Genomic DNA, 21,551 nt, shown 5'->3' on the forward strand with positions numbered 1-21,551 from the left:
CTAGATCTCCAAATGAAATAAAAGCACAGGGAAATGCAGCCAGGAAGGCTGGGTACCTGAATTTCTGGCACTATGGGACCTTTCTCTGTGCAGGAGCTGGCGAAGGATGTCAATGGGGATGGAGACACGACGGGGTTGGGGCGGGCGAAGTTGCTCAGGTCACAGCTGGGAATCTCATTCTCTTCATGCCGCATGACGATGGTTTCCATGACAAAGAAGCGATCCCAGGGCAGCCAGAGGGTGTGCTCCTGTGTGATGAAAGGCGCCCGCTCAAACCGAAGGATGATGGAGACACCACCGTTGGTGACCAAGTCAAAGCTGTGTGGAGGGGAGTGAGGGTAGTGGAGAGGAGGGGGGCAGGAAAATCAGGATGATGGGGAGGAGAAATAGGAGAGAAAATTACACAAAGGGTCTGAGCACTCGGTGAGGGGAACTTAATACCTAAAGGCTTGTCTGCAGCCACAAGTGGTGATAGTGACTCCAGAAGGCCTTTGGGGTTGCTGCGTTGTCAAGTGACTCACCATAGAGAATTTACTGGAGGCAGGTTGGCCACTGGTAAAAGAGCCAGTTTTCAGGGCACAGGACATTAACAAGTCTGCTGCCGTGGTGCTCCTGGCACGTTGGCCTTTTTCCTGTGTCAGAGCTGAAGCCCAGTAAAACTGCAGCAGAACAAGCCCTGACTCAGCTGTTGGGAACCCTAAGCCTTGTCCTGGCTCTGACATGAACTACGGTGCCGTCTTGATTAAGCCACTTAGCTTCTCTGGTCCTCAGTGTTCTCATCTATAAAATGCAAAGGTTCAAGTGGATTATTCTTAAGTCACTCAGATTCTGTGACTCTACAGCAATTTTGGCTCTAATAGACAGTAATCTCTGATAGATTACTCAACAAAGACCTTTTCAATTCCAAAATAGCTGAACTGTTTAGAGACAACAAAATTAGAATCACAGCATCTTATAAGCAAAAGGGGGCCAGAAGACTGAGTGGCACTCTCAGTTGAGATGAGATCACTGTGACATTGTCCGAGGGCTGATAGCCCAGCCTTGTACACAGCCTCTGTGGATGGTAGGTAGGTCTAAGCAGCAACCTGCCTTCCTAGGCCTTGTTCTGGCTCTGATACCACACCAAATAGGCCTTGGCTAGGGTGGTCTCGAGGCCCTTCCCTCAGGGCATCCTCTGCTGGGCCTCTCTTGTTTCAGGCTTGCAGGGGATGATACAAGTGGAATTTTCCTGCCCCACCCAAAAATGTATTGTACCCAACAGTACTCAGCTAGAAACAGGCTGGCATTTGTTGGGTTATGGAGTCTTAACCACCATCTCCTGCCCACAATCCTAGCAAGACACTTGCCCTTCCAAGCCCTGGCATGGAACTTTTGTCTTGAAAATCTAAGGAAACTGAGTCCCCATTTGTATATCTCCATCTTTAGACAGTGTCCAGACCCCCAGAGAGTCTGATCTCTGAGTTGTACAGGCGCATGAGAGGCCATGTGAGGTCAGGTGTAAACCAAGGTATGTCACTAATCCTGTAGGTCACCTCTGCTTGGCAAAGTAGAGTGTTTCACTTCTACAGAAGGCCCTGGGTTCAGAATATCATGAGATCTCAGACCGGAATTTTGTGTTCTTTCCCCTCCTAAAACAGAACATGTAAAATCAAGTAATAGTTGAACTACCAGAAGGGAACTTACCAGTCATCTGACCTAGTCTCCCCTCCCAGTTGGATGTGTTGGTACCTTCTACAGAATCACCATCAAGGGGCCCACTTCCAGTGATGGGGAGTTTGCTGTATCCACAGGGAAAATAGCCCATCTTTGGCTAGTTCTCATGGTTAGGATTTTTAATATTTTGGAATTGCACATGGATCTCCCTCCCTCTACATCCTTATTCTCTGGTCCTGGTTCTACCTGCTATGATGACTTGGAAACAGTGGTTCTGTCTACCTGCCACCCCTGGCTGCAGTGTCTCTCTGGAAATAGTTCTTTAGCTATTGCTTTTGGGATGCATTTTTAAGGTCTGTCCTCATCTTTTTGGATCCATTTAAACATCGTCCACTCCCAACCTTACTCAGTCAGAATTCCAGCTTCTCCAAGTGAGCTGCTTCTTAGCATCCCTCAACCCCCACTGCACTGTGATTGCTCACCGAACTGTCTGAGCCAGGGACATCTTTCCAGGAACAAGCCCAGAGCTTGATGTTTAAAAGTTTATACAATGAATGCACAGTGACACCATCAACTACTTCTGAACTGATTGATGGTCCACTGAATATTCTATGTCCCTTCTTACTTCATTGTTGCAATTCAACTCCGTGTTCATCTGTGCAGTTGATTTGAGAGACCCAATGCTGGAGCTCACCTTTACTCTGATAAACCCACATTATGAGATTGGGCCCATTGCTCCAGCTTGCTCCTCCTTCCCCTAAAGGCTACAAGGTTTTTATACTCCATTGCCCTGTCCTAGTGCCCAGTCCTGCTCTTGGCACATGGCACTCCCAGATTTGGATCCCCAAGTTCCAAAGACTGAACCTTCCATCCTCTGCAGGAACATTTCACCCCCTTTCCCTGCTTCTCACTCAGCTCTTTCTATGCCACACTTGGGAAGAAGAAGTCAGGCACCACCTCCTTCAATGCATAATGACAGAGAAACACCAGGGAAGGTACTTATTTTGGACCAAGAGTTCAGGTGGTGGGTCTTCAGAATATCCATGGTTTGGGGGAAACAACCAGAGAGCAACTTCTATTATAGAGCTTAATAGCATCTGTGATTTGACAGACCATTTTAAACTAGCAAACAGAATTTTGGCCAGCATCAAAAGCTCTCTTCATGAGAGACTGAGTGTGGGGAGGGTGGAAAGACAAACATGAGAAGACACATTCCCAAGACTGTGAGCAGGCTGGGGCATCTGGCCTTGCCAGCTGCTGAGTGTAATGGGCTGGAGCCAGGCCTACTCATTGTTGGGAAAACCTTGTTGTGAATATGAATGTGACTCTGACCCCAAAGAGGAGGCCTGCCTGGTTCCCACACAAAGCTCAAACAGCTTAGGGCCAGCCTGAGCAATACTACATACTCTATGGGTGAGTTATGCTCCCTTTCCAAGTCTCTATTTCCTCATCTGTAAAATGAAGTTGATGACCATAATCACTTGGCAGCATTATTAATTTGAGAGATGAGTGATGGATGGGAAAAGAACAGGGCCCCACACATTTCCTGGGTGTCATGCTCTGTATAGTCCCATTTTTCAATTCAATGAGCCTGAGCTATTTCTCCTGTCTGATTCAGTTTTTCTTCATGACTTCTATTTTCCATTTCTTTAATGATCTCTTTGGTGAACTTCTCTGCTACTGTTTTGTTTATGAGCTCCTGTTAAAACCTGAAACCTGGTATATTAGCATGTGTGCAGGGGTGGGGAAGCTGGCGCAAGTGTCAAGGAAAGCGGGGATCACAGACACGTCAGTCTCTGGGGTTACAGTGCCCTTGTATATATTCTTATCTCCAGACTGTATCTCTAGCCTTATGGTTTCTCCAAAGGTATGAGTTAAGAAGGTGGGTCAAGCTAGTGGGGAGAGAAATGGGCAAGAGGCAACTTGCTCACTTATAACAAATGAAATTTCAGACAGTACGGGAACAGTGATGACTTTCCCATACAGTAAGCAGTGTCTAAGATGGGAAGAAAATGTAAGCCCCACAATGCCTTGGTAGGAACCGATCTGAAACACAGGCTCTAAGTGGCAGTCATTCCGGTTACTCTGCCATAACGGGAGGCTGATGCAGGAAATACACCTCTGGCGTCTCCATACACTCAAGGGGCAGCAGGGATCTTAGCGGTAGCACAAACAGGAGGCATCAGAGGCCAAAGGTGCTAGAAAGTGAGTTTTTCCCCCAGGGCCACCATATTTATGCCAGACCCTGTTGTGTTTTTTGGACCTACCCTACCCAAGCCTAGCAGGGTGCAAGGACTGATGATCCACCACCTCATGAGTGACTGGCAAGTTTCATGGCAAAAAAGAACAATCCTCAAGGGTTCCTTTTTGATGACTGTTTCCCAGCAGGTAATCATGTAGTCAGTACACCTGTTGTCTAGGAGGCTCACAACTGCCATTTCCATAAAGCCAGGAGCCCCAAACCCGGAGGCAGTGAAGGCAGTGCATAATGAAGGAGACTCCTTTGCTCTGTAGCGGGAGTCTGCACTGATGTGCTTCCTGGTTGGAATGTGTGCAGGGTAGGGAACAGTGGCCTGGCCTGGCCAGATTACCCCTGGGGGTTAGTCAAGAACCTTCTCCAGCTGGGCCCCTTCCCATTCACATGGAGGTGGGGAGGCTCCCATGCCAAGCTTGCCAGCCCTGTCTAAGAGGCACACATGTCTACAAACAGATGAGCCTCTACTTCATTAGCACCTCGGCCGGGACATGCTCGCATCTGATATTGGATTAAAGAGGTGCTAAAATCAATCAGGCTGGAGCATAATTTCCAACACAGAGTGAAAATCAACCTTATGGGCCCACAGTCAGCCAGATGGAATGCCACCACCTGATTTTATTAAAAATAGAGGACTTGTCACCACTGACAGCCTAAATATTCCACTTTGCTCCTCCTTCCCTTTTCTCCAAAATATTCTCATTGCCTATCTTGTCACCATCTCCTTCTCATTATTCAATAATTTGTAATTTTAATATGTGCCAGACCTGAAATATAGTAATTAATCTGAGTGGAGAAGGGAACTAAGATTTATCTCTTTATTCATATTTTTTGGTATCAGGGATTGAGCCCAGGAGCACTCAACCACTGAGTCACATCCCCAACCTTTTTTTGTATTTTCTTTAGAGACAGGGTCTCACTCAGTTCCTTAGGGCCTCATTAAGTTGCTGAGGCTGGCTTTGAACTCTTTCTGCCTTTGCCTCTTTAGCCACTGGGATTATAGGCGTGTGCCACGATGCCTGGCCAGAACTAAGATTTATTAAACATCTACTATGTGTCAGGTGTTTCCTCATCCATCATATCAACTAATCCCCCAAACCAATTTGTGAGATGGATAGCATTAGGACCATTTAACAGGTGGAGAAGTGGAGGCTTAGAGAGGTAAGGAGATCTGTCCAAGGACAATGTAACAGGGGGAGAGCTGGTATTATTAAGGAAGATTTACTTCATTTTACTGGTGGTTCTTAGAGGAATTTAAAGTCAGAAGATTATCACCCAAATAGCTTCCATAAACCTGAGCAATTGCAGATGGAACCCATACAAGAGGAATGGCCAAGACTTCTGGAGCTGTCTGGTCTGTAGAAAGTAGTCCACATGATGATAGTATTTCATACCATAAATCATGGAGCAGGATAATATGGATAAGGTACCCTATGTTTACTCTGATGTCCACATGAGAAGAAATTGCTTATTCTATGGCTGGAGTCAGGCACAAGGTCATATACCCAATAAACTGCAGAGCTAGGCATTTGAACTCAGGCCTTTTGGATCCAAGTCCCATCCTCTTTCTATATTGTCCATCCAATGGCAGCTATGTGGCAAAACCATGAGAACAAAGATTTCACTCTTCCTGCTCCATAAGAGGTCACCTACCTGCCATCTTGCCTGCTGATTGTGTACCCAAAGAGCGGATTATTGACAAAACTGATGTTCACACCAACAAGCGGGGTCCCATCTGATGTCATTACTTGACCACGAATGACACAAGCATGCCTGTGGGAAAAGAAGAGAGAATAACATGAGGTTCCTTCCATGGTCAGAGTCTGGCTGGTAGGGAACCACCAGAGGTCAGAAGACAGAAGACCGGTTGCTCAGATGCGTCATACCGAGGGCTCATGGTATTCACTCCAGATATACGCTACCCTCTTAAAAATATCACCTCAATTTAAGGTATCAGAGTACCCTTGAAAGAACAGTTCTTAGAGAATGTTTTCAAGTAAAACACTCAGAGGTTATTTTCTAAGGATATCATATTGTGCTGTAAGGAGAGAAAGCTGATTTCAGAGGGTAACACAGTGCAGCTATATATATAGATTTGGAGACAGGGGTCTCAGGTTCAAATCCCAGTTCTGCCACTTCCTCGCTCTCTGAATTTGTGCAGGTATGTGACAATCCTTTGAGCCTGTATTTTCATCCTGGTGCAGAGTAAGCTCCATAAGGGGCATTAGCTGTCTCACTGGAACCGAATATACGAGAAAGTGAACAGGATAGAGGGTACTTCCTTTCATCTGACATTATGAGAGAAGGGCAGATGTCACATTCACATAGGATGGATTCTGGAACCTGTAATTTCTCCCAGTACTGCACCCCTGCCCCATTCTTTCTCTGTATTCTAGACAACAAACCACATGCTTTAACTAAACGTCATGCCAGGCAAACGTTGCTTTGTGCCCCTCGAGTCTCTATAATGCTCTTCCATCTGCCTAAAATGTCATTGTTGCAGCCCCTTACTGACATTCTCATTCCTAAAGACCCACTTCAAGTGATACCTCTTCCCTGAAGTCTTTCTTGATGTCCCTAATAAGAACCAGACCTATGACCCTCAAAACCTGATACAAACACCTTGATAACAAACATACGTGTGTGTGTGTGTGTGTCTCTCTCTCTCTCTCTCTCTCTCTCTCTCTCTCCAATAGAGCCTGAACTTTTTGAGGGCAGAGTCAAGTTCTCTTCCTTTCTTTCTCTCTACAGTGCCTGGATTATGCCTAATAGGTACTAGGTCACGGTTGAAAAAAATAGGGAAATGAGCAAATAAGTGGGACAACTGAAGATCATCAAGCATGATGACTTTTCACATATTTCAGAAACAGAACCTTTTTACAGATGACATTTTATAAATATCCAAATGTGGAAAACAAGGGAAAAGAAGATCTGTTCTACACGAAGCAGAGTCAGAGGCCCTTTCCCCCTTGGGTTGGTTCTGAAGGCAACTCTGGGGAGCCTCGAAGTCTGGAGAAGGGAGCTAGAAAAGGAGAGGCTAGGGGAACCTTTTATTTTATAGAAAAGGAAAAGAAGAGGTTATGTTATTTGGCTAAAGTCACGTAGGAAGTGGTGTCATGGCCTGACTTGACTTGGGGCCTTACAACTGTGGGTCCAGTGCTAGACCAGTCTGTTTGCTACGATCAGTTGGTGGGAATGAAGGTGCTGGCTGGTGTCAACATTCTAAGGATTAGGAACTGGGGACACAGACCTCAATGACAAGACCAATCTGAGGCAAAAGTGCAGAAGTGCAGGTGCTCTTGCCCACATAACTCTGCGCACTTGGTTTCGGAAGGTTTTTTTTTTTTTTTTTTTCTGGCTGAGAGAAGAACTACTGATGAGGCCCATGGGCATTCATGAAAAAAGATCTCAAACTTTGTCCTTGCCTTATTAGGTACCCACATCTCTACCTTCCTAGAGTGATAAACTTTTCTCTGTTTGATGAGAAAAGCAATTAACACCAGGCTTGTAAGCAGCTGGTCTCACTAGTGTCAGCTTGTCCTTTCTGAAGGCAAAAACAACTACCCACAATGCACCAGGCACCCCACCCCCACCCCACCTCACTCCCCACAATCTGGTTAATGCTAATTTAGTCAGTGGTTTTCTTCCGCGGTCATTGGTCTAAATGCTATTACATGACAAACAAGTTAAGCAGGTAAAACTCAGCAAAGACTTTTAGTCCTGCTCCGAAGGTCTCCCAATATATTTATGTGAAATTATCTCTCCACTAATGGGAAAGATTTATTCCATCAATTGTATTCAGCTGGTACTGAGAGATGCTTTCTTTAATGGAGGACAATTGAATTTCTTATTGCAGGAACTTTGTCCTTCCAGAGAATTACTAACAGATCTCATCCCCTGATGTTGGCTACTAGCCAGCCTTCTCCTGACATACATACCTTCAGACTGCATGGAAAATTATCGGCCCTCTGGGGATGGTTTCCTTTTGAGGGCTACCCTGGCTGCTGCCCCTTATGTACATGCAGGCCAGCATCCTCTGATTTATCTCTCTGTGGGGATTTTCCAATAATTGGGAATCGTTAAATCAGTACCATTTTGCTATCATGTCGCCTCAAATTCTGCAAGCCAGAGCAGATGTAATTTTAGCCTAGGCTCCTGTGGATTGCTTTTGGATTCTGGAGAAGATTAAGTCGACTCTCCACCCCTGTAGACCACAGAGGCCTCACTCATGTCAAAATAGGCATTTGATTCTGGAATCAAGTCCTATAGAAAAACACTTCCATTCCCCTCTATTTGACCATGATTTTCAGTTGTCAAGAAACCCAGGTTTAACAGAAAGCCTTTCTTGTAACAAAGGAGATGGAGATGGGTAAGTTAGTTCTGTAGAGGCCTATGAAATGTGTCTTTTGCCATCTGTGTTTGTCTAGGGAGGTTTGAAGAGCTACGGAAGTTTTCCAATGCTTCATGCACTTATTCAATTGTTGCCACCAGTGGTATACTGGTAGGTCTGTTTAACAGCAGACTTAGGGAGGGAGAAAAAAAGAAAGGAAGACAGAAAGAAAGGAAGAAAGAAAGGGAGAAAGAAAAACAGTTGTGATTTGTAGCATTTGCCCAGTGTTATGATGTAAATACTCCCATGATGGCTGATTTCAAGCTACCAACAAGATGTCACTGAATACAAAGTTGGAGAAGATGCACAGTAGGACACTATGTAGAATTCCCACCATAGAGATACAATAGTCCCAAATAACCTCAGAAGCAAAGATAATTATAAAATACAGTGAAATATTTAGGAAGTTATAAATTTTGAGTATTCATAAGCTTTTAGTGTAATTTAATTTTATGTTTTAATTTTTAATAGTGACTGTGTAAAGCAGCCAGCTTAAAGAATTCCTAAGCACTTACTAATCAGTTCTTGTGAGCTGGTACACGAGCTGGCACACCACCAGACCACTGACCCTACACTTAGGGTTAGTACTTGCTTAGTGCTGAGGATATGGCTAAGATATAGCAGCTGCTTTATAGGCAAAGGTCCATAATGGAAGACCACCTTGTTGAGACACCACTGAGGTCAGCTTCCCAGATGGCTCATATGATCCTCTTATTACCAGTCCTTTATTTGACATGTTTTATTTTCCTTTGTTATCTTGGCATAACAGAGTTTGGGGTGCTATTTTCTACTCACCCTTAGAGTCCCTTCTATACTGTTAGTACCTCAGTAGGTTGTTATAAATCTTCCTGGCATAATTCATCACCCTCTCTTGGACTTCTCTATACTTTATAGGTATTTCTCCATTATTGTGAGCATCTAGGACTATGTCATTCACCTTCACAAAGTTGTCTCATGTGCTCACATATGAGGTAGAGGAGGGCTGGGATCTCATCTCCAGGGGCTAGGGTAAGCATGGGATATTGTTCCCTGTTTGTTGATAATGAAACTCCGAGACCTTGCTCAAGGTCACCCAGAGAGAAACAAAATTGTATGAGCTGCCACTCAAAGCTTGGACTTCTCACTTTCAGGTCCTTACTGTTAGTACTGTGTCTAGATCTGCAGTCACTAAAAAAAGAAAACCAGGCACCTACCATGAGTCAGGTGCCATGTTAGGTGCTAGAGTTATAGAAATGCATGAATCACATTCCCCTGTTACTGGTAAAACTCAGAAAAGCTAATTTGAAATGCCCTAGTGTAGTTGTCTCCAGCATCAGGGAGTCAATACATGGGTTTGGCATATGTCAGGCAGCTGGGATACAAAACAAGCAATTAGGCTAGGTGAACTCTGCCAGGAGGGAGTGTTCATGCCAGGCCAGGGGGATGTCAAACAGCCTGGCATTAGTCCAGCTATGCTCAGAGCCTGACTGAGGTACCCTTGCTGATGGCAATGAGGGAGAAGATACGCTCGACTGCTTCCTGAGGACAGTAGCCAGGTTTTGTCAGAGATAAGGCCATCACAAAATGGAATCAAGCAAATAAAAAGCCAGCCTCCACTGTCACCCAGGAAGAAGAGGTAGAAGAACACGGGGCAGGGAGTCACACTTCCAAGTTCTGACTCTGGTGATGAACTGCATGACCTTGGAGAGTCATCAGAACTCTCTGAACCCCTCTTTTCTCATCTGTCCAGAGCACTGAAGTTTTTCCCAACTTGGTATACAACAGAATCCAATGTCTTCTGGGCTTGGTTAAGAATTTAAGAATTTACAATTGTTTTAATCTGGTGCTACCTGATCCAGCTCGAGTAGCTCTACCACAAGTGGCCTGAGTCTTGTTGTAGCTCAAAACAAAGCTTTTATCTCTCTCTGAATTGTTCCCTCTATCTGGATCTTTCCATTTGTTACTTGAAAAACTGCCTGCCCAGTCTTCAGGGCCCAGCTGGAGCATTCCTTAAACAATGTTCACTCCTGCCCCTTTCTAGGCTAGTTTTGCACAAACTGAGTGTTGTCATCTAATTGGGATAATCTTTTCTCCTCCAGAAGACCATGAGATCCTTGAAGATGGGACCAACCACATCCCCCTCACTGCTCTGTTCCTGGCATGGGGCATGGATGATGCTCATTTAGAGGAAACCTCTAAAACAGGTGTTAGAGTTTGAATGAGGGACACGGTGTAAGCTTTTAATAGATTGCTTACTGAATAAAGAAAAAGGTGATGTGTTTTTGTTACTTAAGGTGAGGGTGATGTCAGAGGACTCTGAGCTGCTTGACCTTGGCAGGGATATGGCTAAGGGTGTAAAGGTTGGGTCTTTCTGTGTGACCAGCCCAAATTGCCTCCCAAGACTAGGGTCCCCACCACCAGAAGGCTCACTTGACTTCAGCTGGCACGTGTTATATGAAAAAAAAATTTTTTAAAAGTCAGAAATTAAACCGGATTAATGATTCAAGGTATATTGTACAAGCAGATAAAGAAAAGTGAGGAGAGAAAACCTGCAGATTTCCTTTTTTGTTGTCATTAAATGAAGGCAGCTAATTAATCCAACTCTCATTATCCCAGATGTGGGGCACCTATGGAAAATTTAATTGAGCAACAAATATATCATTTATGGTAACTTTTGTAATAAATATTGATTTAGAGCTCTAGTCTTTTGAGAAAAGTTAACAGGTGAAGGATATAAACTCTAGATTATGATTTCCAACCTATTTTATTGCACCTATCTCATTGAAATATCTGCAGAATTAAAACCTTGGAACTTAATGGGTTAAGCTGCTATTCACGAGACTGGAAAAACTATTTGGAATTGAGGTTGCAAACAATAACTTAGCCTCCCTCTGCCTGAAAATATTTGCTACTCTATGTTGTTATTGGTTATGTAAATCGCTCCTTTGCATCATATACTTTAAATGGATTTATATGCCTGACTTGTACAAACTCTTAAAATGTTTTCTTTAAACTCCTGCTAATTGAATGGGATCTTTCCAGCCTCTACCACAATTTATCCAAAGTCTTTTAAGAATATTACCAGATGGAAAATCCCACTTGAAAACCTGTCACTCTTCAACTCTCCACTCTTCAACTTCTAAGACCATCTTTCCAGTCTGGGCTTACAGGCTGATCTACAGCTTTTCTCCCTAGTTTTCCATGTAATGCTCCACCTCAGTTTCCCTGGCTAGCAGCACCCTTTTCTGTTCTGTTTTCACTAAACTCTTAGCAGATGCTCCAAAAATATTTGCTAAGTAACTAACAAAAAAAAAAAAAAAAAAAAAAATAGATCCAGTTCCTATTTCTGAAGAACTCAATATTCTGGAATATACTTTGATTTTTAAGAAAAACTTTTTCTCAGCAAAGGATACAATCAATAATGTGAAAATAGAGCCTACAGAGTGGGAGAAAATCTTTTCCACACACACTTCAGATAGAGCACTTATCTACAAAATTTATAAAGAACTTATGCAACTTTACACCAAAAATCCAAAGAACCCAGTCAATAAATGGGCCAAGGAACTGGACAGACACTTTACAGAAGAAGATAGACAGATGATTAATAAATATATGAAAAAGTGTTCAACATCTCTAGTAATTAGAGAAATGCAAATTAAAGCAACTCTAAGATTTCATCTTACTCCAATTAGAATGGCTATTATCAAGAACACACACAATAATAGATGTTGGTGTGGATGTGGGGGAAAGGGCACACTTGTACATTGCTGATGGGGTTGCAAATTAGTGCAGCCACTCTGGAAAGCAGTGCGGAGAATCCTCAGAAAACTTGGAATGGACCCACCTTTTGACCCAGTTATTTCACTCCTTGGTTTATACCCAAAGGACTTAAAATTAGCATACTACAGTAACGCAGCCACATCAATGTTTATAGCAGCTCAATTCACAGTAGCTAGATTGTGGAACCAACCTAGATGCTCTTCAACAGACGAATGGATAAAGAAACTGTGGTATATATACACAATGAAATATTATTCAGCCGGCATTTGCAGATAAATGGATGGAATTGGAGACTCTCATGCTAAGTGAAATAAGCCAATCCCAAAAAACCAAAGGCCAAATGTTTTCCCTGATAAATAGATGATGATATATAATGGGGATGCAGGGGTCGGGGGTGAGAGAAGAATGGAGGAACTTTAGATTACATAGAGGGAAATGAGAGGGGGGAGGGGTGGGTGGTATGAAAGATGGTAGAATGAGACAGACATCATTATCCTATGTACATATATGATTGCACGAATGGTATGAATCTACATCATGCACAACCATATAAAAGATGTACCCCATTTGTGTACAATGAATCAAAATGCAGTCTGTAAAAATAAAAAAAAATGAAAAAAGAAAAACAAGTAGGGCTAAGATACCTATTAGTTGGCAGTGCTCAATTTCTGAATTGCTTATCTGTATTTTACATGTAGTCTCTTATTTTACATGTAATGCCTTAAACAAGGCATTTGCCTATGGTTGCAGATTTGATTAAAATCATACACTGTACTTCAAGATTAAAAAAAAAAAAGAAATCCTTTCATACCGAATTAAAGTTAGTAAGAATAAAAATGGTGTTACCAAGTCTTTCCAATGTGATTGTAACCAAGACATCCCCACAGTTAGGACAGAGGACCAGACTCCACCCACATGCCCAACTCCTGGTTTTCCACTGGAATTGCCTCAGTTTAGACTCTACCAGAAGCTTCCAGATGACTTGTTTGGTACATGGAGTACACATCAGAGGGAAGCTTACCAAAACAGCTTAGCCCCTCAGACCATTTTGTGTATGTTTCAGGAGAGAAAAGAGAAAATCCACAGACTCCTTTAGATTGGTAGGAAGACTATAACTCTTAAGCCAGAGGGGTCTTCAGTGAGACTGAATCCAGACTCCTCATTTACAGGTGAGGAAGTGATCTCTGGGGTGGGGCAGTACTTCTTTTCATTATCTGTTGAAGCTGGAGCACCCCCAGGTCTGCCTTGGGGCCCCGACACCACCTGGGTTGCCCAATGACAAGATGGCCTAGCAATCTTCTAATGTCTTTAGGGACCACAGGCTGGGTCTCCTGGAGAGCCCAGAAGCCACTGCTCTGTGGTCTCCCAGCTTAATGTGGTTGCTGAGATCCTGCAGGCACCGAGGGCATGTGAGCTTCCAGGCTGCAGCTCTCGCCACCCAGGCCTGGGTCAACCTGGTGCTGGAATGCTGATGCTTCAAGTCTCTTCCCACAGGAAATCTGCAGGAATTTCCCACAGGAAATCTTTTGGGGGGCAAGGGGATGTATAAGAATTGAATCCTTGACTGTTCACAGCACATGTTCAAATGCTTCCAGAGAAGTGAGTTCCCTGGTTGTGGCACACCTGCGCTCACATGGCCCCACCATGGTGGGAGAAAGGCAGAGGCAGGGGAGGCAGGTAGGGTGCCATCTTTGGCTTCTGCCATAACACTGCACAGAGGCCGCATCTATCCACATCATAGAACCCCGCTGTGGGACTGACTCAGCCCACTCTTGTTGTTGTTGTTCTAATTAGTTACACATGACAGTAGAATGCATTTTGACACACTGTACACAATTGGAGCATAACTTCTCATTTCTCTGGCTGTACATGGTGCAGAGTCACACCAGTATGGTAATCATACATGTATATAGGGTAATAATGTCTGTCTCATCCTACCTTCCCATCCCCCTCGCCCCACCCCTCCCTCCACTCCTGTCTACACATCCAAAGTTTCCTTCATTCTTCCTTATCCACCCTCCCCTACTATGGATCAGCCTCTGCTTATCAGAGAAAACATTCAGCCTTTGTTTTTTGGGGATTGGCTTATTTCACTTAGCATGACATTCTCTAGTTCCATCCATTTACCTGCAAATGCCAGAATTTCATTCTTCTTTAAGGCTGTCACTCAGCCCATTCTTGAGGCCTCTGGGAGCTGACTGGAGGGCCAGGTAGGCTCACAGAGGAGTTGTATGCCTTGACCCTACATCTTCCCCTGAGGACAATCTTATTAATGTGAAGCACGGTTCTCCCAATATTTTAACATCTTATTACTTAAAGTTCATCAGTGTTGAATGTAAATTTATATACCCTGATTTACAAATACTAGAATTATAGTTTGAGAAATAAAAATCCTCATTTAGGATTTCAGGGTCTTCAGGATTCAGGCTCAGTTATTAACTTCCTGGGACAAGGGCTCTCTCTGGCCTTGACCTTTCCTCTTCTGCCATACAGGATTGATGATCTCAAGGGCCCACTTGCCTCTGCCATCCTGTGGGGCTAGGACACTTGTGTCAGTGACCTAACTGTGCTAATGCTGCCGCCTGGTTCTCATTTCCTCCCAGTTCTCCTGGTGCTGCTAAAACCTACATAAATATGAATACTGTTGCTGATTCTAACACAAACACTATTGCTATTAGTAATAATGGCCGTGAGACTTACTGAATACTCACTGCCCTCATACCTAAATGTTTTATATCTCATTTAATCATTACAACATACCCATGAGGAATGGATTAGGCTCCTGATATGACAAAGGAGAAGAACAAGACACAGAAGATTAAAAGATGTGTCCAAGGTCACACAGCTAACAAATAGCAAGGCTGGGCAAGTTTAGGCCACTGACTCTGAGCTAGTGCTCCTCAGCATGAAGCCTGACTGCATGTTATGTATAACATTGTGTGTATAATGAAAGTCAGGGGCACCTGGGAACGTAGGGTTCAGCCGAACTACACTGTATAGATTGTAAAATGAGGATACTGAGCTGGGAGCATGCAGGATGCAACAGAGAACAGAAACTCAGCATGTGGGCTCTAGTGTCAATGGAACATGGCTTCCAATGTAGCTCTGCCACTTGCCTTCTGACCTTTGCCAGGTACTGGAACTTTTCTGTGCCTCAGTCTATATGCTCTAAAACAAGGGTAAAAAATCTGTCCCGGTGTGCTACGATCTGGGGGACACTTAAAGACATCACTACTTATGAAACTTATATAGCATTTCCAACAATGCAGGACATGTAGCACATCCATGGTGAATGTTAGGTGTTATTTCTGAGTGTATGTATCAGCCATTGGATTTCTCGGTATTGCATCTCATTTAATCTTCAGAACAACCAGGCAGGGTGGAAATTAGTCACTCCACATTACAGAGGAGGAAACTGAGCCTCCCTCACCCAAGGACCTTTCTCTCTAAACCCCAGGTTGTTTCTGTGTCACCTCATTATGCCCTGCTAATGCTTCCTGTGATGGACAGTGGGGGAAATGCTTAAGTTACAAAGCAAATGGAGATTGTAATTCATTCTTGAAATCAATAAAGGTATGATCAAGTGGCAGAGGAGGAGTTGTAAGCTGCCCATCAGGATAATGTGGGAAGTCACTGCCTGCATTCTCAACTGAGTTCATCTGGTTGCTTCATCATCATGAACATTCATTTCAATGTGGGGAGGGATTTTTAAAAAACCAACATGAATAATATATTATGGCTGACATTTTGGAAGAAGCAGGATCTCTACCTTCTTCCATCTTCCATCAGGTAATTATCATTTCTTACTCTTCTTTTTTTTTTTTTTTTTTTTTTTTTTTAACTGATGGGGTGGCCTGTCAGCTCAGCTTGTTCTGAAAATGCAGGAGTAATAATTCAATAATAAATTCACTCAGAGACTAACTGTCAGGAAGTTGGTGTTATTTTGAAGTCAATTAGATGATATCCACTGTTTGGCCTCTCACAGGGCTCTCAGAGGGCTGTCTAACGGCCTGGGCAGGGCAGGTGGGGGGCTGGGATGGTGAGCAAATGCCCTTTGTAGCTGCTGTGCCACTAACACTCCGTGTGTGGGTTACCTCTGCAGTGGGCCAGTAAAAATTATATCACATATGTGGTCACTTCTCCTTCCTTTCATTATTTTTTCCTTTGCAAACTATTGCTTTCAAAGTTTCTCTGGAAACTTTGTGACCTTTAAAAAGGCCATGAAGGAAATTCTGAAGGCCTTCCATGGCATCCAGGTTATTTAAGTTCTGTCTAGAATTGATTTTGAATCCTAGGATGAAATGCCAACCCTGTTTGTGGGCAGGTGAGGATCAGATCTTTCTTGAGTTCCCCTATATGACCTTCCTGGCCTTCTATTCCCATATGGTTCCTCTTTCTCTCATGTGTCCGCCTTTGCTTACCATGATCATATACCCCAGAACCTCTAAGCCCATCTTGACCTCAAATGTTAGAGCATATCTCCTGACTTGTTTTATAAAATAGTATCACCATAATTATCCTCCTGTTCCATTAAAATTCTCTCATTCTCTGATTATTCTGGAAAGTCATCGCTATTGCTCATGGCTGGTTCCTTAATTTATAATGAAATTGTAATTTTGTGTGGCTGAAATCCACAGTAAGCAATGCAGCTTGTTCCATAATACACAATACACACAGACACACACACCACCAAAAAGTTTCATGAATACATATTTTTTACAGTATTGCTGATAGTTTCCATTCATTCTACCCCATTCCATTTAAAATTACTTTAAAAAAGAATAGTTTCAACACACTGAATTGATTTCATGATGCACTAATGGGTTGTTGTGACCTGTAGTTTAATAAATAATGTTTTAATAGCCAACCCTTCTCACTGAAATCTTGGTCTCAGGTCCAGGCCATAGGCTCCCTGAAATCTTCATTCCTTCATTAATTTTCAACAACCAACATCTGTTATTGTCTGCCCTGAGCTGCCCTGTGTTGTGTGCTGAGAAACAAAGTCATATCAGAGGCAGTGCCCATATGTGGGCTCAAGGAGATGTATTTGCAGTGGGAGTCACGGCCTCACATTTGAGCTCTGAGCACTTTGTACTTCTCTTCAGGTCCCCAGCAGAGACTGACTGGCTCCTTGACTCACTCTATCATTCCTTGTGGCTCACTCTGCACCAACTCCTGTGTTAGGCACTGGGGGTTCAATGACAAAAGAGGAACAGACCCATGAAGAACAGGCCCCCAAAGAAATGGGGTGAGATGCATGTCTTCTTTCTCCATGCCTGTGGCAGGGTGGATGCTAGTTAGTGTTCCCCTAATCCATCTTGAGAGTTTTGGCAGCTCTCTCTGTCCCTCTTCGAGCCTACCTAGTCTCTCCTTCTCATAGGATCTGATCTCTACAGGACACTGCCTTTTCCTCCTTCCTTTCTCTGATGTCCCCCTCACCCCTTGAATCTTTCCCCTTGGAGCATAGTATCCACTGTCAGCTGAGTCTCCTCACTCCCTGTGCACACCCACCTACTTGCGTGAGTAAGCTGGTAACTTTGGAGGAACCCCAGGAAGCCTGCTGACATCTCATCATTTGTTAGACAAATGCGTCCTCAAACATATTCTGAACCTATATTCAAATAACTTGGGGTGTTTCTTCTGTCATAACTCTTCCTATGATCTGCTAACATGTCCAGCATGGGTAATCTGCAGCTATTCACTGAGTTGATGTCTGCCCCACACCCACCCTTTCAATTTGGTGAGACCTTCCTGGGAGAACGGAGTCGGTCACCTGTGGGAAGCCGCTCCACCTTGAGTGTTCTTGAGGTTGCCCTCCTTTTCCCAGCTGCCTGATCCCAAATCCCACAGCCTGTGTCCTCTTATCTGTCCTTTTTCTATGGCTAATCCAGTTAGAGATCCTCCTCCTACTTTCTGACCTTAGCAGCCCTCCTCTTAGTCTTAATAACAGACACATTGCATTGTATTCTGCTCATGACCGCAGGTGAGACAGGTGTTTCACCTGACAAATACCCAGGCACCCAGGTCAGGAGAGAAGAATGGTACTCAAGCCACCTCATCTGGTGACAGTGATATCCATGCCTGCTATGTCCCTTTCTATTTTAGATAAGCTGAGGTCATTGCACCTCTGTTATTTTATATGGAGACAAGGACAGCAGGATCAGAATGTCAGACAGAGCTGTTGTATTCATGAAATCTGTCCTGAGTATATGCTCTGGGCCAGGCCTTGTGCTGGGCTCTACATGAGTCTCTGATGGAGGCTGTTCTCATTGAAAGTCTACCTGGAAGTACTTCTGTTGTTAGTTAGCCTGTGGTCTCCTCCAGTGGCCCAGCTGAATCAGAGCACACAGTACTTGGCTGGGGCCCTCACATCTCAAGAGATGCTGCCCATCCCTCCCCCAGACAGTCCCTGCTCCCTTACCTCTGATACCGGGGTGGGGGGTGGGTACTGCACAGAAGCATGGGACTTCTGCCACCTCATGTAAGTCCTGGTGTCATGTATCTCTTTGGAGAACCTCTTGTCCAGCCTCTGAGGAGATCCTGGACTCTGAGAGCTGGCCTGCTTGCATCTTCCACTGAAGGGTGGTCCAGTCAGTTCTAAGGCCTGGGCTCGAATTTCTCACTCTAGAGACTCCCTGGACCTGACCCATGGCTGGGAATATATGGAGTGAGGAACTGTACCTCTGAGGCTCGCCTTCCCTGCCAGTCTCAGGAGTGCTGTTGGGTGACTGGGTGTCAGTCTGCATCTTGGAGGCCATTAAACGGAATCCCAGACAAATTATGGCAGAGCATATGGGGTGTAGGAGGATATAGGATTTTGTCTGTCAGATACAGGCCCTGTTATTGTCATACACAGGCACAGAGTCAGGTCTGCCTGTCCATCAGAAATTCCACTCAGGAGAAGTGCCTCCAGATTCCTCTCTAACAAGGACCCTGCTGACGGCCGACTAGTAAGAATGTGGCTTCTTTTCTTCCTCAAATAATGATTCAGTAGTCTAAACCTGGCTCTTCTCTGGGTGGTTATTGGACTTTTCTGAAGGGCGGGTTAGTATCAAGTCTTACTGCCAATTAAGAAAGTGGAACTGGAAACTCAGGTTAATATCATCTCAGCAGCAGCAGCAGAACCACCACCATCATCTTGTCATTAGCAAATATTTGTGTGTGGCAGGCACTAGGTTGAGTCTTTATGTAATTTTTCTCTCATTTAATCCTCATGGCAATCCTGTGATACAGATTTTGTCACCCCAATCTTATAGATGAGGAGGCTGGAGCTCTGAGAGGTTAAGAAATTTTCCCAAGGTCACATGGTCAGAAAATGGAAACCCTTTCAATCCGGGTTTGTCTGATCCCAAAACTTGTGCAATACTCACTGTGATATGTGCCACCATTTATTGATCACCTGACCTGGGTAACCCAGTCCTGGGTTAGGTGTTTTATTTTAGTTAATCCTTTTTGTGGCTTTTATGACATAGTTATTATTATTACTCTAGATATTATCATAGCTAGAAGCTACTGTACAAAAATTATATCAGTTCCTCAAGGTCACACAGTTAGTGGAGGTAAATCCAGGGATGAAATGCTTGGCCAATCCTGTTAGACCCACTCCCTTACCTGAGAAGAAAGAAATCGATGACTTGAACTTGGTAACTGACTTGACTTTACCCCAACTGTGCTTTTGTACTTCTGGCACAGATCGAGGACACCAAATAGGTGACCTAATAAGAAGGGCATCTGGTGCCCCGTGTTTCTAGGTTATTAGTCACTTTGGCTTGTTTTACATATAAGTCTGTTTGGGGATCCTTAGTGATAGACAGCTGTCTCTTCTGAATCCAGATCCTCTGTTGAGGAGCAGGGATATAATGAGTCTGACAAATGTTAGGTAAAAGGAATTTTATAATAACATTCTGGAAGCTTCCATTATCTATTCTTTTGTAAAGCAAATACCATATTCTGGGCCTTGCCTGAAGTATTATAGGTTTGGAGAGATGAATGGTCCCTGCTTTCAAAGTGTATGTAATTTAACTGAAGGTGACAGCTATATAAACAATGATCTGGAGCTGACTTCTGCTTTTGCTACTCATCTGTAGTGTGATTTTCTGGCCAAGATAAATGAATAGTTTTTCTTCACTCTTTCTGCTCCTGGATCCACCACTTGACTGGCCCTGTGAATGTGGAAGGAGACCCCCACTCAGGTTCTCCATATGCTTAGGCTAGGTGGAAGAGCATGCACTCTAACGTACCTTTATTTCTAAAGGGTGTGATGTGTGTTAGGCCCTCCGTGCTGGGCTCAAAGGACTCGCCCCCTCACTTTTCCCAACTGCCATGCTCCCTGCAAGGACAGGCTGGGCCAGTGTACAGGCGTGGACCCTCAGGGCTGACAGACCTCCAAGTCTGCAGCCTGGCTCCACCGCGTTCAGCAGTGAGGCCTTCTCCTTGGTGTCTCCTGTTACACCCGGGAAGATAGAAGCCACCTTACGGGGAGCTCTCCTGGCTCCTCTTTCAGTCTCTGTCACCCCAGCTCTTACATATTCTCCCAGAGAAAGCATTCGTGTGCTCTTAGATTCAACTAGTGCCTGTTTGTTGTCGGTCTCCCAAACCAAGAACTTTAGGCCCTAACCTCTGCAAGAGCTCCAGAATTACTTAAAATGAAAGACATTTCTTCTTGAGTCCTATTGTCCTTCCTTGTCCTTCCCCTGCTCAAAGTGGAGCTCATCACTTGCTCCTACCCTGTTCCTGCTCTGAGGTCCTTGTCCTGGTGAGAGATCACCATCTACCCCAGCATCCAGGAGGAAGGCCCTCTTCCCAGCACCCCTCATACCTAAGCAGGGACCAAGTCCTGTTGATGTCCCCTCTTCCCACCCTTGTCACTTTCTACTATCCCCTGAGGACAGGGACTCTCTGTCACAGAAACCATGAACATAGAAGGCACATAGTCTGACTGCTGAATTAACTGTGCTGACTTGCAGAGAAAGCTCTGCATCTCTGAGGCTTCACTACATTGGAAGACTTTCAAAAGAAGTCATTATAAATGGCCCCTCTTGGATCCCTCATCCTGGGTCACTGCCCTAACTTGGGAAGCAGAGGATGGAGCACCATCTTTGCTGCTCCTGTGTACTGTCCTGCCTCAGGGTCTTAGCACAAGCTCTTCCTTCTCTCTGGAACCCCCTTTCTCTCCCTTGCCTCATTAACTATTTCTCAACTTTAAGGTTTGGATCTTAAGTCTTAACTTTCCCCCTACCTCAGAGTACCTTCTCTGTGCCCCAGAGTACCCTGGGCACATATTTTTGACCGAGCACACTGTAACTGTCCCCCCAATTTTTAATCCTTCAGTGGACTGTGAGTGACCAACAGGCAGAAACTGTTCTACTCATCTCTGTCCCAGCATGGAACCTGGCACAGAGAAGATCTCAGGAAGCAATGTCCAACAGATGACACAACTGGAAACAGAAAGAACGCAAGGGCATATGACCTGGGGCACAGCAGATGCACCCCTCC

The 21,551-nt window shown here is 44.3% G+C and overlaps 1 protein-coding gene across 11 annotated transcripts in view; it reads right to left on the reverse strand.

Annotated features, from left to right (window-relative positions):
* The window catches only part of TENM4 (teneurin transmembrane protein 4), a 737,381-nt gene that overhangs the window by 65,066 nt on the left and 650,764 nt on the right, over nt 1-21,551 (reverse strand). For all 11 annotated transcript variants that reach the window (XM_079105080.1, XM_079105086.1, XM_079105077.1 and 8 more), the window contains 2 exons: nt 5,561-5,680; nt 57-318 (listed from right to left, as the gene is read on the reverse strand). In XM_079105080.1, coding sequence (XP_078961206.1) covers nt 57-318; nt 5,561-5,680 — 382 coding nt within the window. The remainder of the gene's footprint in view (nt 1-56; nt 319-5,560; nt 5,681-21,551) is intronic.

Source organism: Sciurus vulgaris (assembly GCF_902686455.1).
Source record: "Sciurus vulgaris genome assembly, chromosome: 11".
Taxonomy (NCBI): Eukaryota; Metazoa; Chordata; class Mammalia; order Rodentia; family Sciuridae; genus Sciurus; species Sciurus vulgaris.